This window comes from Abramis brama (genome assembly GCF_963993115.1).
Source record: "Abramis brama genome assembly, chromosome: 3".
In the NCBI taxonomy this organism is placed as follows: Eukaryota; Metazoa; Chordata; class Actinopteri; order Cypriniformes; family Leuciscidae; genus Abramis; species Abramis brama.
Window position 1 is genome coordinate 44,446,268 of NC_139965.1, and position 18,086 is coordinate 44,464,353.

Here is an 18,086-nt window from a genome sequence, read left to right on the forward strand (position 1 = left end):
TTTAAAAAATCGTAATGTAGTGTGAAGAACAAGTTGGTTTTCGCGCGATACCTATTTTTTTACAGTCTATGCGCGAGACACGCGCTCGCGCTGACTCCCAATTAATCACGCGAGAATGAAGATAGAACTCGCGGATTGGTCGCTTGAAGACCAATTAAATCCAGGCTGAGTCCTTCCTGACAGAGAATCGGGATAAAAAGTTTGAGGTGGCCGCGTAAGTAACTTTGGTGAGTTGGAGGGAGGGGGTTAAATCCAGAGAGAGAAGATGAGCGACACAGAGGCGTCTGAGCAACCTCAGCCCGAGAGAAAAGTCATCGGTAGGGGTTCAGTGGCTTTAGCGACAATAATACGTTTATTTAATACACATTACAAATCGTAATAATGAACACGTCATGTTTATGGAATGAGACGCGACTGACTTTAGAATTCCGAAAAAATAGCTTTTCGTATCGATCGCTGTTTATTCTGAGCTTGTGTTTTGCTTGAACTTTCGACAGTATCGTTTTTCAGAAAATGGTTTTATTTTTGAGGCGTACTGAAATAGTTTATTTCACGCTTGCGAATTTGCATGAATACTATCGATAAAAATGTCGATACATACTTCTTACCACATGGTTAGGATACCTTCCTCTTTGGAACTTTTTTTTTACCATTTATTCCCGAGTTAGCCTACTCTTCACTGGGCGGTCTGATCGTCTCTTTGGGATTTAATATTCTGTTTCTGTAACTACACAAAGAGAAATTGAAATAGCATGTCTTGTATGATCTAAAATTGGTCATATTTGAAGCAGGTTCAGCGCTTGGCTGTTTACACGGTGAAATTGCGTTGATGACGCACATTTCTGAGCGCTGTTACCACGTGCTTTATGTGGGAGGGATTTAACTGCAGGTGTGTTGCATGTCTTTAGGTAAAAGCTTTACATTTTTAGCCATAATTTACCATGTTTACCCTTGGATAACTTGATCTAGTGAGAACTCATTATTGGGCCAAAAACACGTATTTTCGTCTTCCTCTATGTCTGATCAGTGTTTGAACGAATTAAGTGGTTGAAAGGTTTCAAAGTTTATAGTTAATAATTCACACACGTTGCCCACAGTGTTGCAGTGAGTCTGTTTAACGGCATTGCTTGAGCATACGAAATTCTGTCAGAACACGTCAACCACTCAAAATTATTTCTATGATCTGTTGCAGCAACAGGTGTGCAAGGAACTGTGAAATGGTTCAATGTGCGCAATGGATATGGCTTTATCAATAGGTAGGTTCATAATGCTGAAAGGACTCCTCACCAGTCAGACTAACTGTATGCACAAATACACCGTCTGATGGGTCAAATACTGTGGGGTCCAAACGTCTGAGACCACTAGTGCAGGTATTTTAAATTTATTTTAAATTCTAAAACGTTATTTACAGGTTTAAATAATGAAAGCCCAGGTCAAGGTGATCTCAGACTTCTGGACCCCCTCTATAATTAAATAGCAAGCATTTTAATTATCAGGTTTTTCCCCCCCGATTTTTTTCTTCACAATATCAAATATGTTGTCTGTTAATTTTTTTATTGAATTCCCTTTTCGTTCCACAGAAATGATACTAAAGAAGATGTATTTGTTCATCAGGTAATGTTTACTTTATAAATACATTGCAATCTTTAATTTAAACCATTTAAAAAAAATTTTTGGTGGAGTAATGCCACTAGTCTGTCTTCTGAACAGATGTATGGCTAAGATGTTAAATGCAAACATGACATTCTTGCCTAGTAAGTTTAACTGACATTTACAAAAAAGAAAACATACCAAGATGTGTCACCTATACAGAAATCCTGGATTTCAAGTGCTCCTAAGATATCAACATTAATTTTGAAATGGTTTGACTTGATGACTTCACCCACCCATCACTGATTGAAAATGAATGTTATGCTAAGGATGTGCCTTTTCCCTTTGAGCAGACTGCAATAAAAAAGAATAACCCAAGAAAGTTCCTTAGAAGCGTGGGGGATGGTGAGGTTGTGGAGTTTGACGTTGTTGAAGCAGCTAAAGTAAGTGGTTCTGGATCAATCAAAATAATAAAGTGAGTTTTATTGCTCAATTTTCACTCTAAAACTGAGCATTTGCTTTAGGGCTCAGAGGCAGCGAATGTGACCGGTCCAGGGGGTATACCTGTCAAAGGCAGCCGATACGCCCCCAATAAACGCAGATTTCGTAGGCGCTTTTACCCTCGTAATGCACGTCCTACTGAAGGAGAGGAGAAAGCTGGAGAAGCTGGGGATGCTCCAACTGATCCCACAACTGAGGGAGAGGGCAGCGAAGAGAAAGGAGCCCCTCGGCCACGTCCTCGGCGCCAGCGTCCACGCAGGAGACCTGTTCCACCACAAGGCGAGGTGAAATCATTTGGATTCTTTTTATCTGAAGGTCTGCCCTACCTTAGATCAATTGAAATATTGATATTGAATTTTATAGGCCCTGGTGATATTTCATAGAGTAAATGAGCTAGAATTCTGTTCAATGTTAAGCTTCAATATTCAACATGGTATTAAGCCTTTAAACTTTAGCTCATTTTGTTTTATTACTGCACACAACTTGTCAGTGAGTTTTGCAGTTTTCTGTCTCCACTCTAGGGAGAAGCAGGTGAGAAGAACGAGGAAGTAGATGGTGCCCAGCAGAGGCCGCCACCTCGCAGGTTCAGACCTCGATTTCGAAGGTTCATATCACCACTTATACTGACCAGGGGCCATTATGTATAAAGCTTCTCAGAGTAAAATTTTAGTCTTAATTGTGTAAATATTCTAAGAATTACGTAATTTTACTCTAAGTCTGATTCATAAAGGCTCATGTGTTAAGACTTGGTCTCAGCTCCTAAATTATTTAAGAGTGCTGGAGAGGTATCCTAACCTTGGAGTAACAAGATTGCAGCCAAGAGGAAGACTGCACACTTTCCAACAAATATATAATGTATTAGTTATATGATGACAGGGAGTTGATAAAATAACACAGGGTTGATCGTAAAGGTATGCTTTTTGTAACTTGACTTTTTAAGAAATGTAATAACTTCTCCCACTCTACAACACTGTACAAGTCAATGCTCTGGCTGTCAATGCTCATGTTTCATTAGATTAGCACAAATAAAACGATTAACTCCAAACACAACTACTCAATAAGCGTACAAAATCTTTACACATTTTAATAATATTTGGATAAAGTGTGAAGATATAAATTTTCCTAGGCTGGAAACTTCCACTTTTGGCCTCTACTGTATGGCAGTTCATTGACTTTCCAACTGATCTTCAAACCATGCAGCAAAAGCAAGCCACTTTTGAGTATTGCAAGCTTCCCTGGAGTTTGTTGGACCTGCTGATGGAACTCATGTTCACATCATTGCTCCAACTGTAAATTAGACCTGTATCAATAGAAAAGGATTCCACAGCATTAATACTAATTCGTGATCATTTTGCACAATGCAAAGCAATTTTGTTTTTATAAATTTGAATATTAAAGTTCCACTGTCTTAATTAAATGATTTTATTATAATTGCATGAAATGATTGGTGTCATGCTGCTGTGACTTCACCCTTCCAGGCTCACTATTGATTCAGAGGTTGAGGGTGGCCATTTTGGGTTGACATCATTGTAGTCCTTAGTTCACAACACTTAAGTGCCACTTCAGTTAACACTTGAGAATCAGTCTTAAGCCCTATTCGAGTTGGATTAGTATTATCTGGGGACCTCATGTGATTTAGAAATTACCCACCCACATCTGAATTTCGTGTGGCGCATTCGCACAGGATAAATGAAGCCTGTGATTTTACTCGAATTTACTGACTCATCTCCCGGATTTGATGTCAATAGGCTATTGCTTGGAAATGTCTTGTCGTTATTATAGGTCTAGCTGTATGATATATCATAAACAGAAGAATGTTCCTTACCACATGCTGCTATACATGTCATCCATCTAATCATTATTTTTGTTTTTGCTCTTCTGATGGTTTTCAGCTTTCTCTTTCTGCAAATTGTATAGTTGTATTGTATCATGGTGTATAGCGATATGACCCACCACCCAAAATACTATCAAAACACTCCAACGCAGCCTCCATTCTTCGCGAAAGATGGATAAGAAAGTGCACCGGAAACAAAAACCTTGAAAAAATTGTAAACGACCCAATCAAATCACAGAGATGCCGATTTGCACGGGACTAATATTATCACAGGACCTCGGTGTTCGGCTGAATATGGTAGGTCATTTGCGGGGGAATTTTTACTTTACAAATTACAGACATGGCCAATTCGCACGGGATTAAGATCACAGACAACCTCCGCAATTATTACAAATTACTAGAGGTCACCAGGTAATACTAATCCTGTGCGAATAGGGCATTAGACTTTCCCGAAAGTTGCTGTTAGCTTCTTTATAAAAGTTTCTTACTCTTAGACAAGTCCTACTTTTTACTAAGAATTTTGACACTTAAGTCAAAGCTTAAGACGCGATTCTTAGGAGCATTTCTGAGAAGTTTTATACATACGGGCTCTGATTAGGAAAATCAGGAAATTACGGGCTGGAAAATGTCTTGAGTAATAATTAGTCTTGAATACAATTTAATTTATAATGCCTGTTTGACCAGCTCTAATAACCATTTCTACATGTGTTTGAATGTGTTCTGGTAAATCCTTGCTTTTTGGTAACTGAATTAAATCAACACTGAACTGACTTCAGCTGAATAGTGACATTGTCTTTTGTAGAGCTGCTTATAGCTGAATTGAACTCATTTCATTATTGATGAACTTTACCCACTGAACTGACTTGCAGCAGAATTTCTCATATTTGAAGTTTGCATCATTGAATGTTATTTTCCTGTTTGTTACTGTGAAGTACTATGTAAATAATATGCAAATTAATAGTCAAGTCACCTTTATTTATATTATTCCTTCAGAGGTCTTCAATTTCATTGCCTTAAACATGCAAGAGAGCATGTGCTTGTTTATTGTATTTTATGCAAGTGCAAAAGTCTCTCTTCTGCGATGCCCAGGCCGTTTCAACCCCGGCCACCCCCTGGAGAGGCTCAACAGGTGGTAGCCCCTGCAGAAGAGCAAGAGTCACCCCCTAAAGAGGACCAGACCAATGGGGAGCAGACAGAAGAGCAGTCCCGGAAACCCCGCAGACAGTTCAGTCGGCGCAGACAGAGGAAATCTGAATCCGGTACCTCTAAAGTAAGTGGTTTCCAGAAAAACGCACGACTGAAGTGATGTAGTTCAACTTGACAATATTATCTATGTCCTCGCTGCCTGACTTTAGTTATATTAACGTTAGCTGCCACAATTCTGGAACAGGGCTATTTTCTCTGGGCTCTGCTGGACATGCAAATAATAAGATATATATTCGTCAAATATATTTTGACTTTAAAGCAATGCATCTTAGCCTAATATAGCTCTGTCCCACAACTGTGTTCAGCTAGGTTGTATAAATATCTGGCTTGTCATTGTTTAGGATGGAGACGAACCTGAAAAACCTGAGTCCCCAGCTCGGGCCTCCAAGCCTGCTAATATGAAATCCTCTTCTGAAACGTCCCCTAAAAATGAGGTGAGTTGTATATGCATGTCTTTAGTTTTTTTGTTTTTTTTGCCAATGACATAAATGTGCACTAACAACTGTTTTTTTCCCCTGTGTAGGCACCTGTCCCTACAGCTTCCAAGCCCTCAGAATGATTTCTGTGACCTGGAAGAAGTCATGTGACCCTGGCAAGAGGTGGGACTTCCAGAGCTAAACTGATTTTAAAGGTGGTAAAGTGTTTCGGCCATCAAACTACAACTACTGTTAAAATGCATAAAATGTTGTCAGCTTGCAAAATTAAGCAGCAGCCACTTCATATTCTAAAATGCTTATTTCAGGTTTTTCTAGCATTTTAAAAAGTTGAGAAATTAATTGGTTTTAATTTGCAAAGACAATCCGTGTATAATTCGTTCATTCCTTTTTTGATTTAACTAAAAATCAAGCTGAAATATTTTTACGTTCAGGTGTAGACAGCTTGAATATTCGATTTCTATATGTGGGCAGGAATGAAATGCACCTTTCCGCTGTTTGGTTAACCAAAGATCAAACCGTGTCGTCATCAGTTTTCCTCCGTTACGTGCAACAGAATAATATTCATCCACTGCTTCAGTTGGATGAATTCTTAAAGTATTTATTGCAACTACATTTCATCTTTCTCATCAAACAACCAGACTAACGAATGTCACAACACAAATTCAACAATAAATTCACCTATGTGTTTTGTCAATTGTGTGTGGCAAAAATATGTGTGGATTGCAACCCCAAGATTTTCACTTGATTACGTTTTCGGTTTGTTTCTCACCAAACACTACCTTTAGAACATGACTTGCATCAGAATATTTTGACACGTTTGCATCTGTAAAACTTAATGAAAGTCACCGTTCTCTGCCATTTCAAATGGGCAAGCATAAGCAGGACATTTGTATTTCTTCAAGAAGGTAATTAGCCTTTGGAACAGAATCAAGGTGAGTGTTGTCCTAGTTCAAAGTTTATTTACCCTCCTAACTTAATTGAACTAAGCAGATAAATGCACCTACATTGTAGTGAAGTGCAAACCAGTATTGATTTAAATGTAAATATGCAGCAGTCATAGCTTTTTGTTTTAGCTGAGATTTATATTAATATTGGTTCTCAATTGATGTCACACAAAACTTGCATTTTATTTTCTCTGCCATCTAAGCTTCAAAGGCATTTCCACTACCAAAGTCACAGAACCGTTGTGCATTCACAACACTACTCTGTGCTGTCCAGTGGATTGTGCAGCTTAACTACACGGTTTTTGAGAGTTGGTCAGTTAAATAAAACGGGTGGTGTGCCAAAGAAGTAGGCTATTTGTTAATGTATGGAGGCAGATGCAAGGTACGTTCATATTTCTGAAATAAACGCCTATAATAGCCTATTTCTCTGGCATGTGTAGTTGGCCATGAACCGGTCTATACAGTGACAGAAGAAAGCCCTGTCTAGGAAAAGTACAGTTTGTGTAAAGCCATTCGTTAGTCTAGTTGTTTGATGAGAAAGGGATGAAATGTTGCAATAAACGCTTAAGTTTAGCTGATACACGCTTTAGTACACTGACAAATTCACATTCGTTTAATTTTAGTTTTGCACCGTTTTATATGCAAGTTCAGCATATGTCTGAATGTTTACTATAACTGTTGTCATCTCCCACTGTCCTTTGTTGCCCTTGTTTTTCTTTCATGCCTCACATTTTGTTGTTCTTGTGTTACTGCATAGGTTCCAAGATGGGTTAGTTTGGGTGGTTGAACCTCGCCTGTCTCGTCAAACATTCAAACATCTTGCTCCTCGCTTCTATGTCACTGTCCCTCCCCCAAAATGATCCACTGCTTGTGGTCTGGACCCTTCATCTGTCAGGGAGAGAGAAAGAGAGGGATGGATGGAAAGGAAGGGGCTGGTGGGGAAGGGAGGGTTGGGTTGATGCATACTTGGCCATTTAAAAGTAAATAGCAAAAAAAAAAAAAAAAAAATCCTGCTCTAAAAGCCCATTATATTCACAATATTTCCCCTTAATAGTTTTGTTCTGTACTATGGGTGATGAGCAGTAGAAAAAATGTGACCAGTTCGGCTACTTTAAGTTCATCAAAGAGGAAATGCCATCCAGTGTGATGAGCACAGCACAAACCCTTCTCTTACTTGTAACTTGATAAAAGGGGAAAACATGCATCCAATCAAATCCCTTTTTTCTTTTCTTTCGTTATGTACTTTACTTTGGTGGGGATTTTGTGCAATGCCGGTAAAGTAAATAAATTATTTGCTGACTCTCCTCCTGACTCTTCTTTTTTTTTTCTTTTTTCTTTTTTTTTGACCAGGTCATACTTGACAGACAAGCTTAATTTATCCATTTATCCATGTTCTGTTGTGCCAAACCTTGTTGAAAAGCTGGTCACACTTCCTGTGCTTGTAAATGTACAGTTGGTTTGTCAGAACAAAAACATGTTTTATTCCATCATATAAATAAGTTAAAGTTACACTTCAGAATGTGGCATATAGTGACAATATAAGTCAAAATATAAGGAATATAGGTCAGCTTTTTTTTACTCATCAGACGGCACACATCTTACATTTAATTTCTCGGTGAAACTCATTTTTATATATATATATATATAATTTCTAATATAGTGAATAAGAAATGTTCTCTATATATTAAGCACAAACAATTTCCTATGAAGTTATACGTCTGAAATTACAAAATGTGCATGTTTTGATGTTTGATTCTGTCATTAAAATATTGAAGGTTTGAAATAACTAGTTTCTCTAATGTGTGTTGAGGATAGTGTATGATATAAGCATTAAATATCTATTGGTAAAATTTTAGCTTTGTGCAAAAACTTTAAAAGCATTGACAGAGTGTTACTAATCAGTATTAGAATGTTTCATGGACCCTTTTCATAGACTGTAATGATGTATTTCCGCAGTTATCAACATTGCAAATATAGTTACTATTTTTTTATTGAATACACACAATGCTATACTTCCTGTTATATCATCTTGGTTGGCAGTGAATGACAAAAATTAATCAACGCTGAGGGAGTGGCAGCTAATTTTACATCTTATTCTCTTCTGACTGCTGTAATTAATCTCTGTATATTTTTCACTCTTTTGGAAAGTTATGAAAACGCTATCACAGATGTTTTTGCCTTTGCTATTAAAGCAGATAGAAATACAAAATTATATTTGCTGTTGTCTCCCATCCACCGTTTACCCAACTATGAAGACTTCCGCTTCTCAAAACCCCGGAAATGTGAAAAGGGTCCATTATCCTAAGATAACGCTAAAATGAAAAGAACAGTCTGTGATCTACTAGTTGTATGCAAAACCATAGCTGGCTTTGTGGTGTATGGAAACCTTTGTGCAGTTAAAGTGCAGAGTTCCAAATCTCAAGTCTTGCTCCTTCTCAAACAACATTGCACTTTCTCCCAAAGTCCAACATCCTTCTTTATAATACTTAATTTCCAAAGACCACATAGTCTCTTCTGAGTAGTAATGTCTTCATGGTATGCATTTTCCTCTCCAAGCCACAAAGAACGGTAAATTGTGGTGATTCTGGCCCCCATCCACAATTTCTCTCGTTCTCAGGCTTCAGTTCTCTGTCCCATCAGATCCTAGGTAGTCTAGCTCTGTACTGTGTTTCCCTTGATCCATGTCCAGGTCCATGTCCATCATGTTTTGTGGATGACCATGGAAGGTGGCTGAGATCTGGTCAAAAGTCTTGCCTCGTGTCTCAGGAACTCGGAAGAATGTGAAGACCAGAAAGAAAAGGAGAAGCACAGCGAAGATCAGGAAAACGTATGGACCACATAGGTTCTGTGGTAAGGAGAGATTGAGTTTGATAGATTTTAAGACACATTTGATATATCGGAAAATTGAAATCCAGAATAAAACAACGTTTCCTCTGCACTTACAGCAACATATGGGAAGCCCATGCCAATGATGAAGTTGGCAGTCCAGTTGGAGCAGCCAGCTACTGCCATGGCTGCTGGTCTGGGACCTTGTGAGAAGAGTTCAGCCACAAAGAACCAAGGGATAGGACCTGGCCCTACCTCAAAGAAGGCCACAAAACCAAAAATGGCCATCATGCTAATGTAGCTCATTGATGGCACAGTCTCCTGTTAATGAACAAAGAAAAAATAGTTAATGATCCATCATCTTTTCTAAAGCAGAGTTGTTTTTTTACAGTTATACCTTCTTATCTGTCTATATGCTACAAAACAACAGTTCATACTCTGTCATTTTCCACATTTTAAAGATTCAAGTTGGACCAGATATTAAAAAGTGATGATAATTTTGACAGCATTCACTGACAAGGAAAAATGCTAAACAAATGTATTTGAGCATTTTACAACCAGCCTTCTGACTTTGTCAAGTGATTTTCTCTAAATTAAGAGTACTTTTCCCAGTAAATATTTATATGCAAATAGTTAAAAGGGAAATACGAAGTTAAAAAAAAAAAAACATATTTGCCATATATTTTGCCATCCTTTTCCTGATTAGTATTTTGGGCTGACCAGTAATGTGAGGGCAATTGTCATGATGATGGCACAGATACACATTCCAGCAAGTCCAAGCATGTGGAGTGTCCGGCGACCCATCCGCTCGACCAGGAAGACCTGTAGATTAAACAAGTGAGCAATAGACAGTGAGCTATGTCAGTAATCGGCATCATATAATAATTTAGTTTGGCTTGAATCATGCTAATAATGTTGTTCATATTGTTTGAATTTTTTTAATTTAATATTATATATTAATTATTTTAAAAAAATTATAACATACCGAGACTATAGTGAAAGCACAATTGACAACTCCAGCACCTATGGTGGCGTAAACCGGACTCTCCACCCCAGCCTTCTTGAAGATGTCAGTAGAATAATAGAAGATCTGAGCAGTGAAATGCAAGAGCAAGTGTGAGAATTGGTTCAAAAACATGTCGCACACAAATTCAGTTTGTTTCAATTTACTGTTCTAAAAAAAACATCTTTACTGCCATAAATGAAAATGTATTAAAAGTCTTCTTTTCCCTTAATGGTGATAAATGATTACATTTAAACATTAATCGTTTAGCCCAACACTTTCTTTTTTTCGCCACCATATTACGAAGGGTCAGTTACATTTACATTAAGTAATTTTAGAAAACTAATTCAGGTAATGGAGCAAAGGTACTCAAACCCTGTAGAAGAGCTGCATTCAACGTTTTTTAAAACTTTAAACTAATCTCATTTCATCTTTCTTTTTTTAGATCACTGAGCAAATTTTTTTTGACAACTGCAGCACTCACAGCATTAACTCCTGACAGCTGCTGAGAGAGCTGCAGCATGATAGAGATGATAATGGGCTGCCGGTACAGAGGAGAGCGAAAGAGCTCAGGAATGGACACTTTCCTCTCCATTTCCATCCTCCTCTTTTCCTCCTTCATCTCAGCCAAGTCATCACTGACCTCCAGACGGCCAGTCAGACGCCGCAAAGCTGAAGAAGAGAGGAAATAAGCTGAAGTGCTCATTGATTAGAGTGTATTTAGTTTACCATTTAAAAAATATTCTTAAATTATATTAAAAGTAGGCCTACATACTAATTACAAATATTTGTGATTTGACATATAGGTTAAACAAATGTTCAGACAAATGTTCCAAGAAGATGCTGTTTGGTTTGGTTTCAAACATATTTTTTAGGAAACAAAATCCAGTCCAAAATAGTTAAAAAGCCTTCATTTACATCATGGCTCACACTAGAAACAATAAAAAGGACTAAAACACTGCATACTGATGCATTTTGGCCATTCAGCCTTCCTCAGAGTGTGTCAGGGGCACCAGGGTGCAATATTTAGTCTTTTTTTTAAAAATGTTTCTAGTGTGAGCCATGATATACATAATGGCTTTTAACTGTTATGGACTGGAAGAACTGCCTTGGATTTTTTTCTAAAATATAAATGTTAAGACATCTCAAATGCTTTGTATGGCACTGCTCCTGTGCACCTTCTCAGCATGAAGTGTTTGGTATTCATATTTATTCATTGGGGCACATTTATGCAGGAAAACCCATATGGTATGAAAGTTGATTAACATTTTATGTAAAATATGCAATGGTTCATGGGGACATTAATGCACCAAACTGTAGAAATGACCCTCCTCACCGCTCTTTGCATGGTGCTCTTGGCAGCGGATGATATAGAGGAAGCGCGGGCTCTCTGGACAGAAAGGCAACAGCGTCATCTGCAGGACTGTAGGTAGAACTGTAACACCCAGCAAAACCGGCCACAGCTGCTCATTGCCCAACAGAGACTCCAGCCCTAAGATCTGAAGAGAAGATCATGACATTGATAATGAGAAATGAGTGAAAAATAAATAAATATTGAAAATGAAATAATAAAGGACTGGAGACCAGTCTCACTAGTTATGAGCTCAAAAGAATTTTGAAAATTAATATAAAGGGGAAAAAACAGAACTTAAGTTTACTGTACCTGGGCGATAAGAATGCCTGTGACGATGGCCAGCTGGTGCAGGGTGCCCAGAGCTCCTCTTAGACTGGTAGGGGCAATCTCACCCACATACATTGGCACCAATCCCGATGCCAACCCTTATGAAGAAAAAGAAAAACAAGAGTTCTCTGAATATAAACAGTAAAATTGTAATTAATTCCTGTGACGACAAAAATACTTTTAAAATACTTCCACACTAGCATGACGAAAAGTGTTTTTACTAGTTGCCATATCAACACTATATAGAGAAAAAAATGCACCAAAATTCAGAAATATTTGGAAGATATCACTGAACATTTCTTTAACCATAGCAAAAGTAAATTTCTTACTTATGTTAATTTTTCATCTCTATTTTTGTGTTTATTTAAAATTAGACAAATCTGATATTATTTTATGCTTCGTTCAGTAGCAGAAGACACTAGCAGGGTTTAAATCCCAGTTGCGCAGGTGGGGCACGTTGTAACACTGTTATAATTTGCCCCTATTAGAACTATGAAATATTCTATTCTATACTTTTATGAATTCTATTGAGAAAACATGAGAAAAAGGTGAATAAAGACTGAGAGTCAATGTTCAGAAATTATTAATTATTATTATGTTTTGAACTATGTTGTATAGCTGTGTTTTCCAGTGTGTTCGTTGTCAAACTCAAACATTTTTTATTTTTAATTATTAAAAAATGCCATTATTTTATATGAAAAAGTTAATAATTGTATTTTATTGAGAAAATATTTTAGTTTGTCTTGTTTTTGTTTTTTTCATTAGATCAAATAACATTTTAAGCTGTCATATGGTCATGTTACAATGTGCCCCACCTATGCTCACAAGTCACTTCCCTTCTTTTGGGGTATATCAAGAAAAAAGTATACACTGGATTAATAAAACAAAATCACATAATTGTACTAGACATGTGGGAAAAAAATAATACTCTGAAACCTAAGTAGATTTACACAAACTGAAAAAAGTCAAAAAGTCTCTCCCCTATCACATGTACCTTTTAATATGCATGTGCACGCGCCTTCATCATTTTCACAGATTCACGTTTTTGAAGTTTACACGGAAATCGTAACGTTTAAAAAAATAATAAAAAAAATTGCACCTTAGAACCTATTTCAAAGTTTGCGTTCTCGAGCCACCAAGCACCGTTGTTGTGCATGTGAGCGTCTGGAGCGCGTTGGAGGTTTTCTGTTTAAGCGTCAGTTAATAAATAATGCTCTTTGCAACGGAAGTGAATCAATCAAAAACTTACTTTAGCTAGACAATAACTTTATTCTAGAGCTGCTGTAAAGCCAAAACAATCTCTATTATTTTCATTTCCTATTATCACTGTAAAGCTGCTTTGAAACAATCTTGTTAAAAGCGCTATATAAATGAATGTGACTTGACTTGACTTTTAGCAGTGGTGAGTGACTGACACCATGTGATGGGACTCGTCTGGTGTCAGCTGCACCCTGATACTGCTGCCATAATTTCCATCCCAGTGCAATGAACCCATTCTATTGAAGTGATGCACAACACAGCAAGAAAACCAAGCCAGCACAGACCTTTCCCTGTAACAATCTACAGTATCTCCCTGAATCCCCTGCTATTGCAACCCTCTGTAGGATTACAAATTTAAGAATATGTTTTAGATCTGCTGATCCTACTTCCTTACATAACATCACATAAAAAACTAAGGTGAACTATACTGTATTGGGCATTCAAGGTGAACATGAGGGCATCCATTTACTGATTAGATTTAACAGTTTCCTTTGAAGGGGTTTTGCTAGTCTTTAATCTTCCTACTAAGAGATGAACTATGTGTGAATGTTACAAAGTCTTAGTTCTCGTGACCATGTGTTGTTTATACAATTTGGGGGGTACCATTATCTCAGTTGGGGATAATTGCCTCTATTGTCTTTAGATGATTAGATTCAGTAGTCATCCCTAAAGGCTGTGTGTAAGTTCAGCACCTTTAAGGACAGCCCACTGAATTGCCTATAAGATACCATGTAAAGTTCCCTTAGTCAGATAATGTTGGACGAATTGCAGCCGCGCTCAATAAAGAATAACTTCTGTTTGAACGTGATCCCAACGTCTCCTGGTCTCTGCTTTGAAGAAGAAAAAGTTTCCAACACCTCCTATATTTTTTCTATTTGAAATTATTTATTTATAAATGTCAAGATTATAAATAAAATAGGTAACACTGGAGATTTTTTTTATTATTGCAATAACAATAGGGGAATACAGAGATATGCAAAACACTTGAGTCTATACAAATTCACAACTCTGCATCTTGCATCAGAAAATCAATCATACAACTAATACATCAATTATCCTTTTCATCAATTGAGATGTCTTAACAGCTTTACGACTGTTCTGTATTGAAGTCAGAGAATCATAAAAAACCTTTAACTCAGTGGAAAATAGTCTACCATTTGGTACAATTAACATATATTTTGCTTTGTGTAGGCTATATGATATTTCCTAAATAAAATGAAAAATTTTGTTATATTATCCATTTCCAATAAACCGGTATCACAACAAGACCATTACATCAGTTATTGTGACAAATTTGTAAAACATCCCAAAAATAAACAGAAACTTTGGACCAAAATAACTTGGTATACTTACAACTAAAAAATAAATGTACAATTGTTTCTGTTTTCTCTTTACAAAAACAACATACTGAAGAAACCCCTTCTTTAAACTTACTGATAAAATCATTACATGGATAATATCTATTTATTATTTTAAAGTGAGTTTCTTTGACTTTATTAGGAATTACATATTTATTAATATCTGACCACAGATTCTTAAAAAGAAGAGAATGAAAATCCTGTTTCCATTTCATCAATGCCTTAGGTGAAACGCTTTTTTCTGTAGTTAATATTTTTCTAATATAAATATTATTACATTTTTTATCCTTAATAGAAAGGCCTCCATCAGTGAGAGTCGGAAGAGAACCAATTACAGAATTATATATCTTTTCAATTTTGATAAGGTAAAGTAGTTTCGGGGAAATACAATTAATTCGTTTTAAATATTCTTTTGAAGAACCATATGTCCCAAAATTATTAACAAATTCAGTGTAATTATATAGGTCTCCTGACTGATTTAGAAGTCTGTAACAAAAATTAAACCTTTTTCAAACCACTCACTCCAAAATAAAGTCTTGTTTTTGAATAATATATATTGATTATTCCAAATAACACAGGGATGGGGAGTAAAATTGTGTTTGTAGTAGGGCTGTCAAAAGATTAATCGCGATTAATCACATCCAAAATAAAAGTTTGTGTTTAAATAATATATGTGAGTGTACTGTGTATAATTAAATTTGTATCTAGAAATACACACACACACTGTTAGAAAAATCTGTAGAAATTACAGTATTACTGGCAGCTACTTGCCAGTAACTTACTGTAGATTTAAATTGATGTTATTTACTGGCAACAATTTGTTCAAAATTAAATGAACATTAAACATTAACAAGTCTTTATCTTTACAGAATAAAACTAAAATAACAGCCTCATGCAAAGCATTCTGGGAACCAAAATCTGAAGGAAAAAAAAAACAGAAAAAGGTTGATGAAGATTTCTGGTTCCCAGAATGCTTTGCATTAGATTGCTATTTTATAGTTTTATTCTGTAAAGACAAAGACTTGTTTAATCAAATGTTTAATGTTTAATGTTAATTAGGGCCCAAGCCCTGAAAGGGCGGAGGCCCTATTGTTTTCGTAAGGATTATTTTCAGGGCCCAAGCCCTGAAAGGGCGAAGGCCCTATTGTTTCCGTAAGGATTATTAGGGCCCAAGCCCTGAAAGGGCGGAGGCCCTATTGTTTTCGTAAGGATTATTTTTAGGGCCCAAGCCCTGAAAGGGCGAAGGCCCTATTGTTTCCGGTAGGATTATTAGGGCCCAAGCCCTGAAAGGGCGAAGGCCCTATTGTTTCCGGTAGGATTATTAGGGCCCAAGCCCTGAAAGGGCGAAGGCCCTATTGTTTTCGGTAGGATTATTTATTATTATTATTAGGGCCCAAGCCCTGAAAGGGCGAAGAGCCCTATTGTTTTCGGTAGGATTATTTATTAGGGCCCAAGCCCTGAAAGGGCGAAGGCCCTATTGTTTTCGTTAGGATTATTTATTAGGGCCCAAGCCCTGAAAGGGCGAAGGCCCTATTGTTTTCGGTAGGATTATTATTAGGGCCCAAGCCCTGAAAGGGCGAAGGCCCTATTGTTGTCGGTAGGATTATTAGGGCCCAAGCCCTGAAAGGGCGAAGGCCCTATTGTTTTCGGTAGGATTATTAGGGCCCAAGCCCTGAAAGGGCGAAGGCCCTATTGTTTTCGTTAGGATTATTAGGGCCCAAGCCCTGAAAGGGCGAAGGCCCTATTGTTTTCGTAAGGATTATTATTATTAGGGCCCAAGCCCTGAAAGGGCGAAGGCCCTATTGTTTCCGGTAGGATTATTAGGGCCCAAGCCCTGAAAGGGCGAAGGCCCTATTGTTTTCGTAAGGATTATTATTATTAGGGCCCAAGCCCTGAAAGGGCGAAGGCCCTATTGTTTTCGGTAGGATTATTATTATTATTATTTTTCTTACGACTATTCAGGCATTTTTGGGCCCCTTAACATGCTCAAAAACTCTTGAAACTTTGCACACGAGTCAGAACCCGCGGCCATCAGGGCCGGGCTGAAGCTGGTACCCGGGCGTGGCAGGGGGGCTCGACAGCGCCCCCTGGAACGGGGTCCGAAAACTTGGTCCATAAATCAAACACACTTGCATGTAATAATATGAAACTCGGTACACATATAGATCTCATCGGGCCGCACAACTTTCATGTTCTAAGTTTTACGCCAGCCCAACAGGAAGTCGACTATTTAGGGTTGTTTGGAAACGCATGCTTAGGAATTTGAAACACTTCTCTTAGGGAATTCACCCGGTCAGCACCAAACTCGGTGTGCATGAAGTCAAGACATTGAGGATGAAAAATTGCCAGGGGATTTTTGATATCTCGAACGGTTTGGCTGTGGCGAGGAAACAAATTTATGGCGAATAATGGGACACAGGAAGTGTATTATAACTTCTGCATACATTGACTGATCTTGATAAAACTTCAGCAGTGTGTTCGTGGTCAGAGGCTGATCACATTGATGTGACTATTGTGAGTCAAAGTTATAGCGCCACCTACTGGCAGCAAGAAGTGTGTCACTTTCAAAATGCTTTGAAATCACCCTCTTATTTTTACCCGATTTGCTTCAAACTTTATCTGTATAATGTAAACACACGGCAGATGTAGACCTGTGAAAGGATTATTGATATCTTAGATACTGTTGCTGTGGCAACGCATCTAACTTTAATTTTCTTTTTGGATGCTTTTGAGACTCTTAAGATGCTTGAAATTGGATGAAACTCGACAGACACATCACATTTATTAGCCAGTAGACATGTGCAAAGTTTCAGAAACGGGCGTGGTGAGGGGCTCAGTAGCGCCACCTTTAGTCAAAAATGGGGGCTTAGTTTTAAGTAGAGTCACAAAAATCGTTATGTATATTGTTCTCATCAAGCCGGACAACTTTCTAATTTATAGTCATAAGCTGTGACCAACAGGAAGTGAGATATTTTGGTTTGAATGTGATTTTTTGGAGAATTCTCTCCCTCTCTCTCTGCCTCTGCGTCTCTGTGTGTGTGAGGGGTGGGGGGATCTGTCTTTTGAGTGAGATTTGTTTAAAATTCCTGTTTTTCAAGGTTTCAGGGGCTTTTGGGGCCTTTAACGTGCTCGAAAACTCTTGAAACTTTGCACACAGGTCAGAAACCGCGGCCATCAGGGCCGGGCTGAAGCTGGTACCCGGGCGTGGCAGGGGGGCTCAACAGCGCCCCCTGGAAGGGGATCCGAACACTTGTCCATAAATCAAACACACTTGCATGTAATGATATGAAACTCGGTACACATATAGATCTCATCGGGCCGAACAACTTTCGTGCTCTAAGTTTTACGCCAGCCCAACAGGAAGTCGGTTATTATGGGTTGTTTGGAGAACGCTTGCTGTGGAATTTGAAACACTTCTCCTAGAGAATTAATTAAATCGCCACCAA

The 18,086-nt window shown here is 37.8% G+C and overlaps 2 protein-coding genes across 3 annotated transcripts in view; one reads left to right on the forward strand and one right to left on the reverse strand.

Annotated features, from left to right (window-relative positions):
• Window positions 1-167: 167 nt before the first annotated feature.
• Window positions 168-7,816, forward strand: LOC311079987 (Y-box-binding protein 2-A-like). 2 transcript variants are annotated; one of them, XM_084109722.1, is made up of 10 exons: window positions 168-317; window positions 1,193-1,256; window positions 1,581-1,614; window positions 1,944-2,033; window positions 2,115-2,375; window positions 2,613-2,695; window positions 5,015-5,195; window positions 5,473-5,565; window positions 5,655-5,730; window positions 7,270-7,816. In XM_084109722.1, the coding sequence occupies exons 1-9, from the start codon at window positions 266-268 to the stop codon at window positions 5,688-5,690; spliced, it is 894 nt and encodes a 297-aa protein (XP_083965848.1). In that variant the 5' UTR covers window positions 168-265; the 3' UTR covers window positions 5,691-5,730; window positions 7,270-7,816. The 2 variants fall into 2 exon arrangements, 1 of the variants encoding a protein (XP_083965848.1); XR_014605489.1 differs by having other exon boundaries at window positions 176-317; window positions 5,655-5,762.
• A 657-nt stretch (window positions 7,817-8,473) lies between these two features.
• LOC311079986 (solute carrier family 2, facilitated glucose transporter member 4-like) overlaps window positions 8,474-18,086 on the reverse strand; it is a 141,749-nt gene continuing 132,136 nt past the window's right edge. Inside the window, exons 5-11 of the mRNA XM_084109721.1 lie at window positions 12,005-12,120; window positions 11,678-11,840; window positions 10,826-11,013; window positions 10,324-10,428; window positions 10,059-10,160; window positions 9,456-9,659; window positions 8,474-9,357 (exon numbers count right to left, since the gene is read on the reverse strand). Coding sequence (XP_083965847.1) covers window positions 9,133-9,357; window positions 9,456-9,659; window positions 10,059-10,160; window positions 10,324-10,428; window positions 10,826-11,013; window positions 11,678-11,840; window positions 12,005-12,120 — 1,103 coding nt within the window. The 3' untranslated portion in view covers window positions 8,474-9,132. The remainder of the gene's footprint in view (window positions 9,358-9,455; window positions 9,660-10,058; window positions 10,161-10,323; window positions 10,429-10,825; window positions 11,014-11,677; window positions 11,841-12,004; window positions 12,121-18,086) is intronic.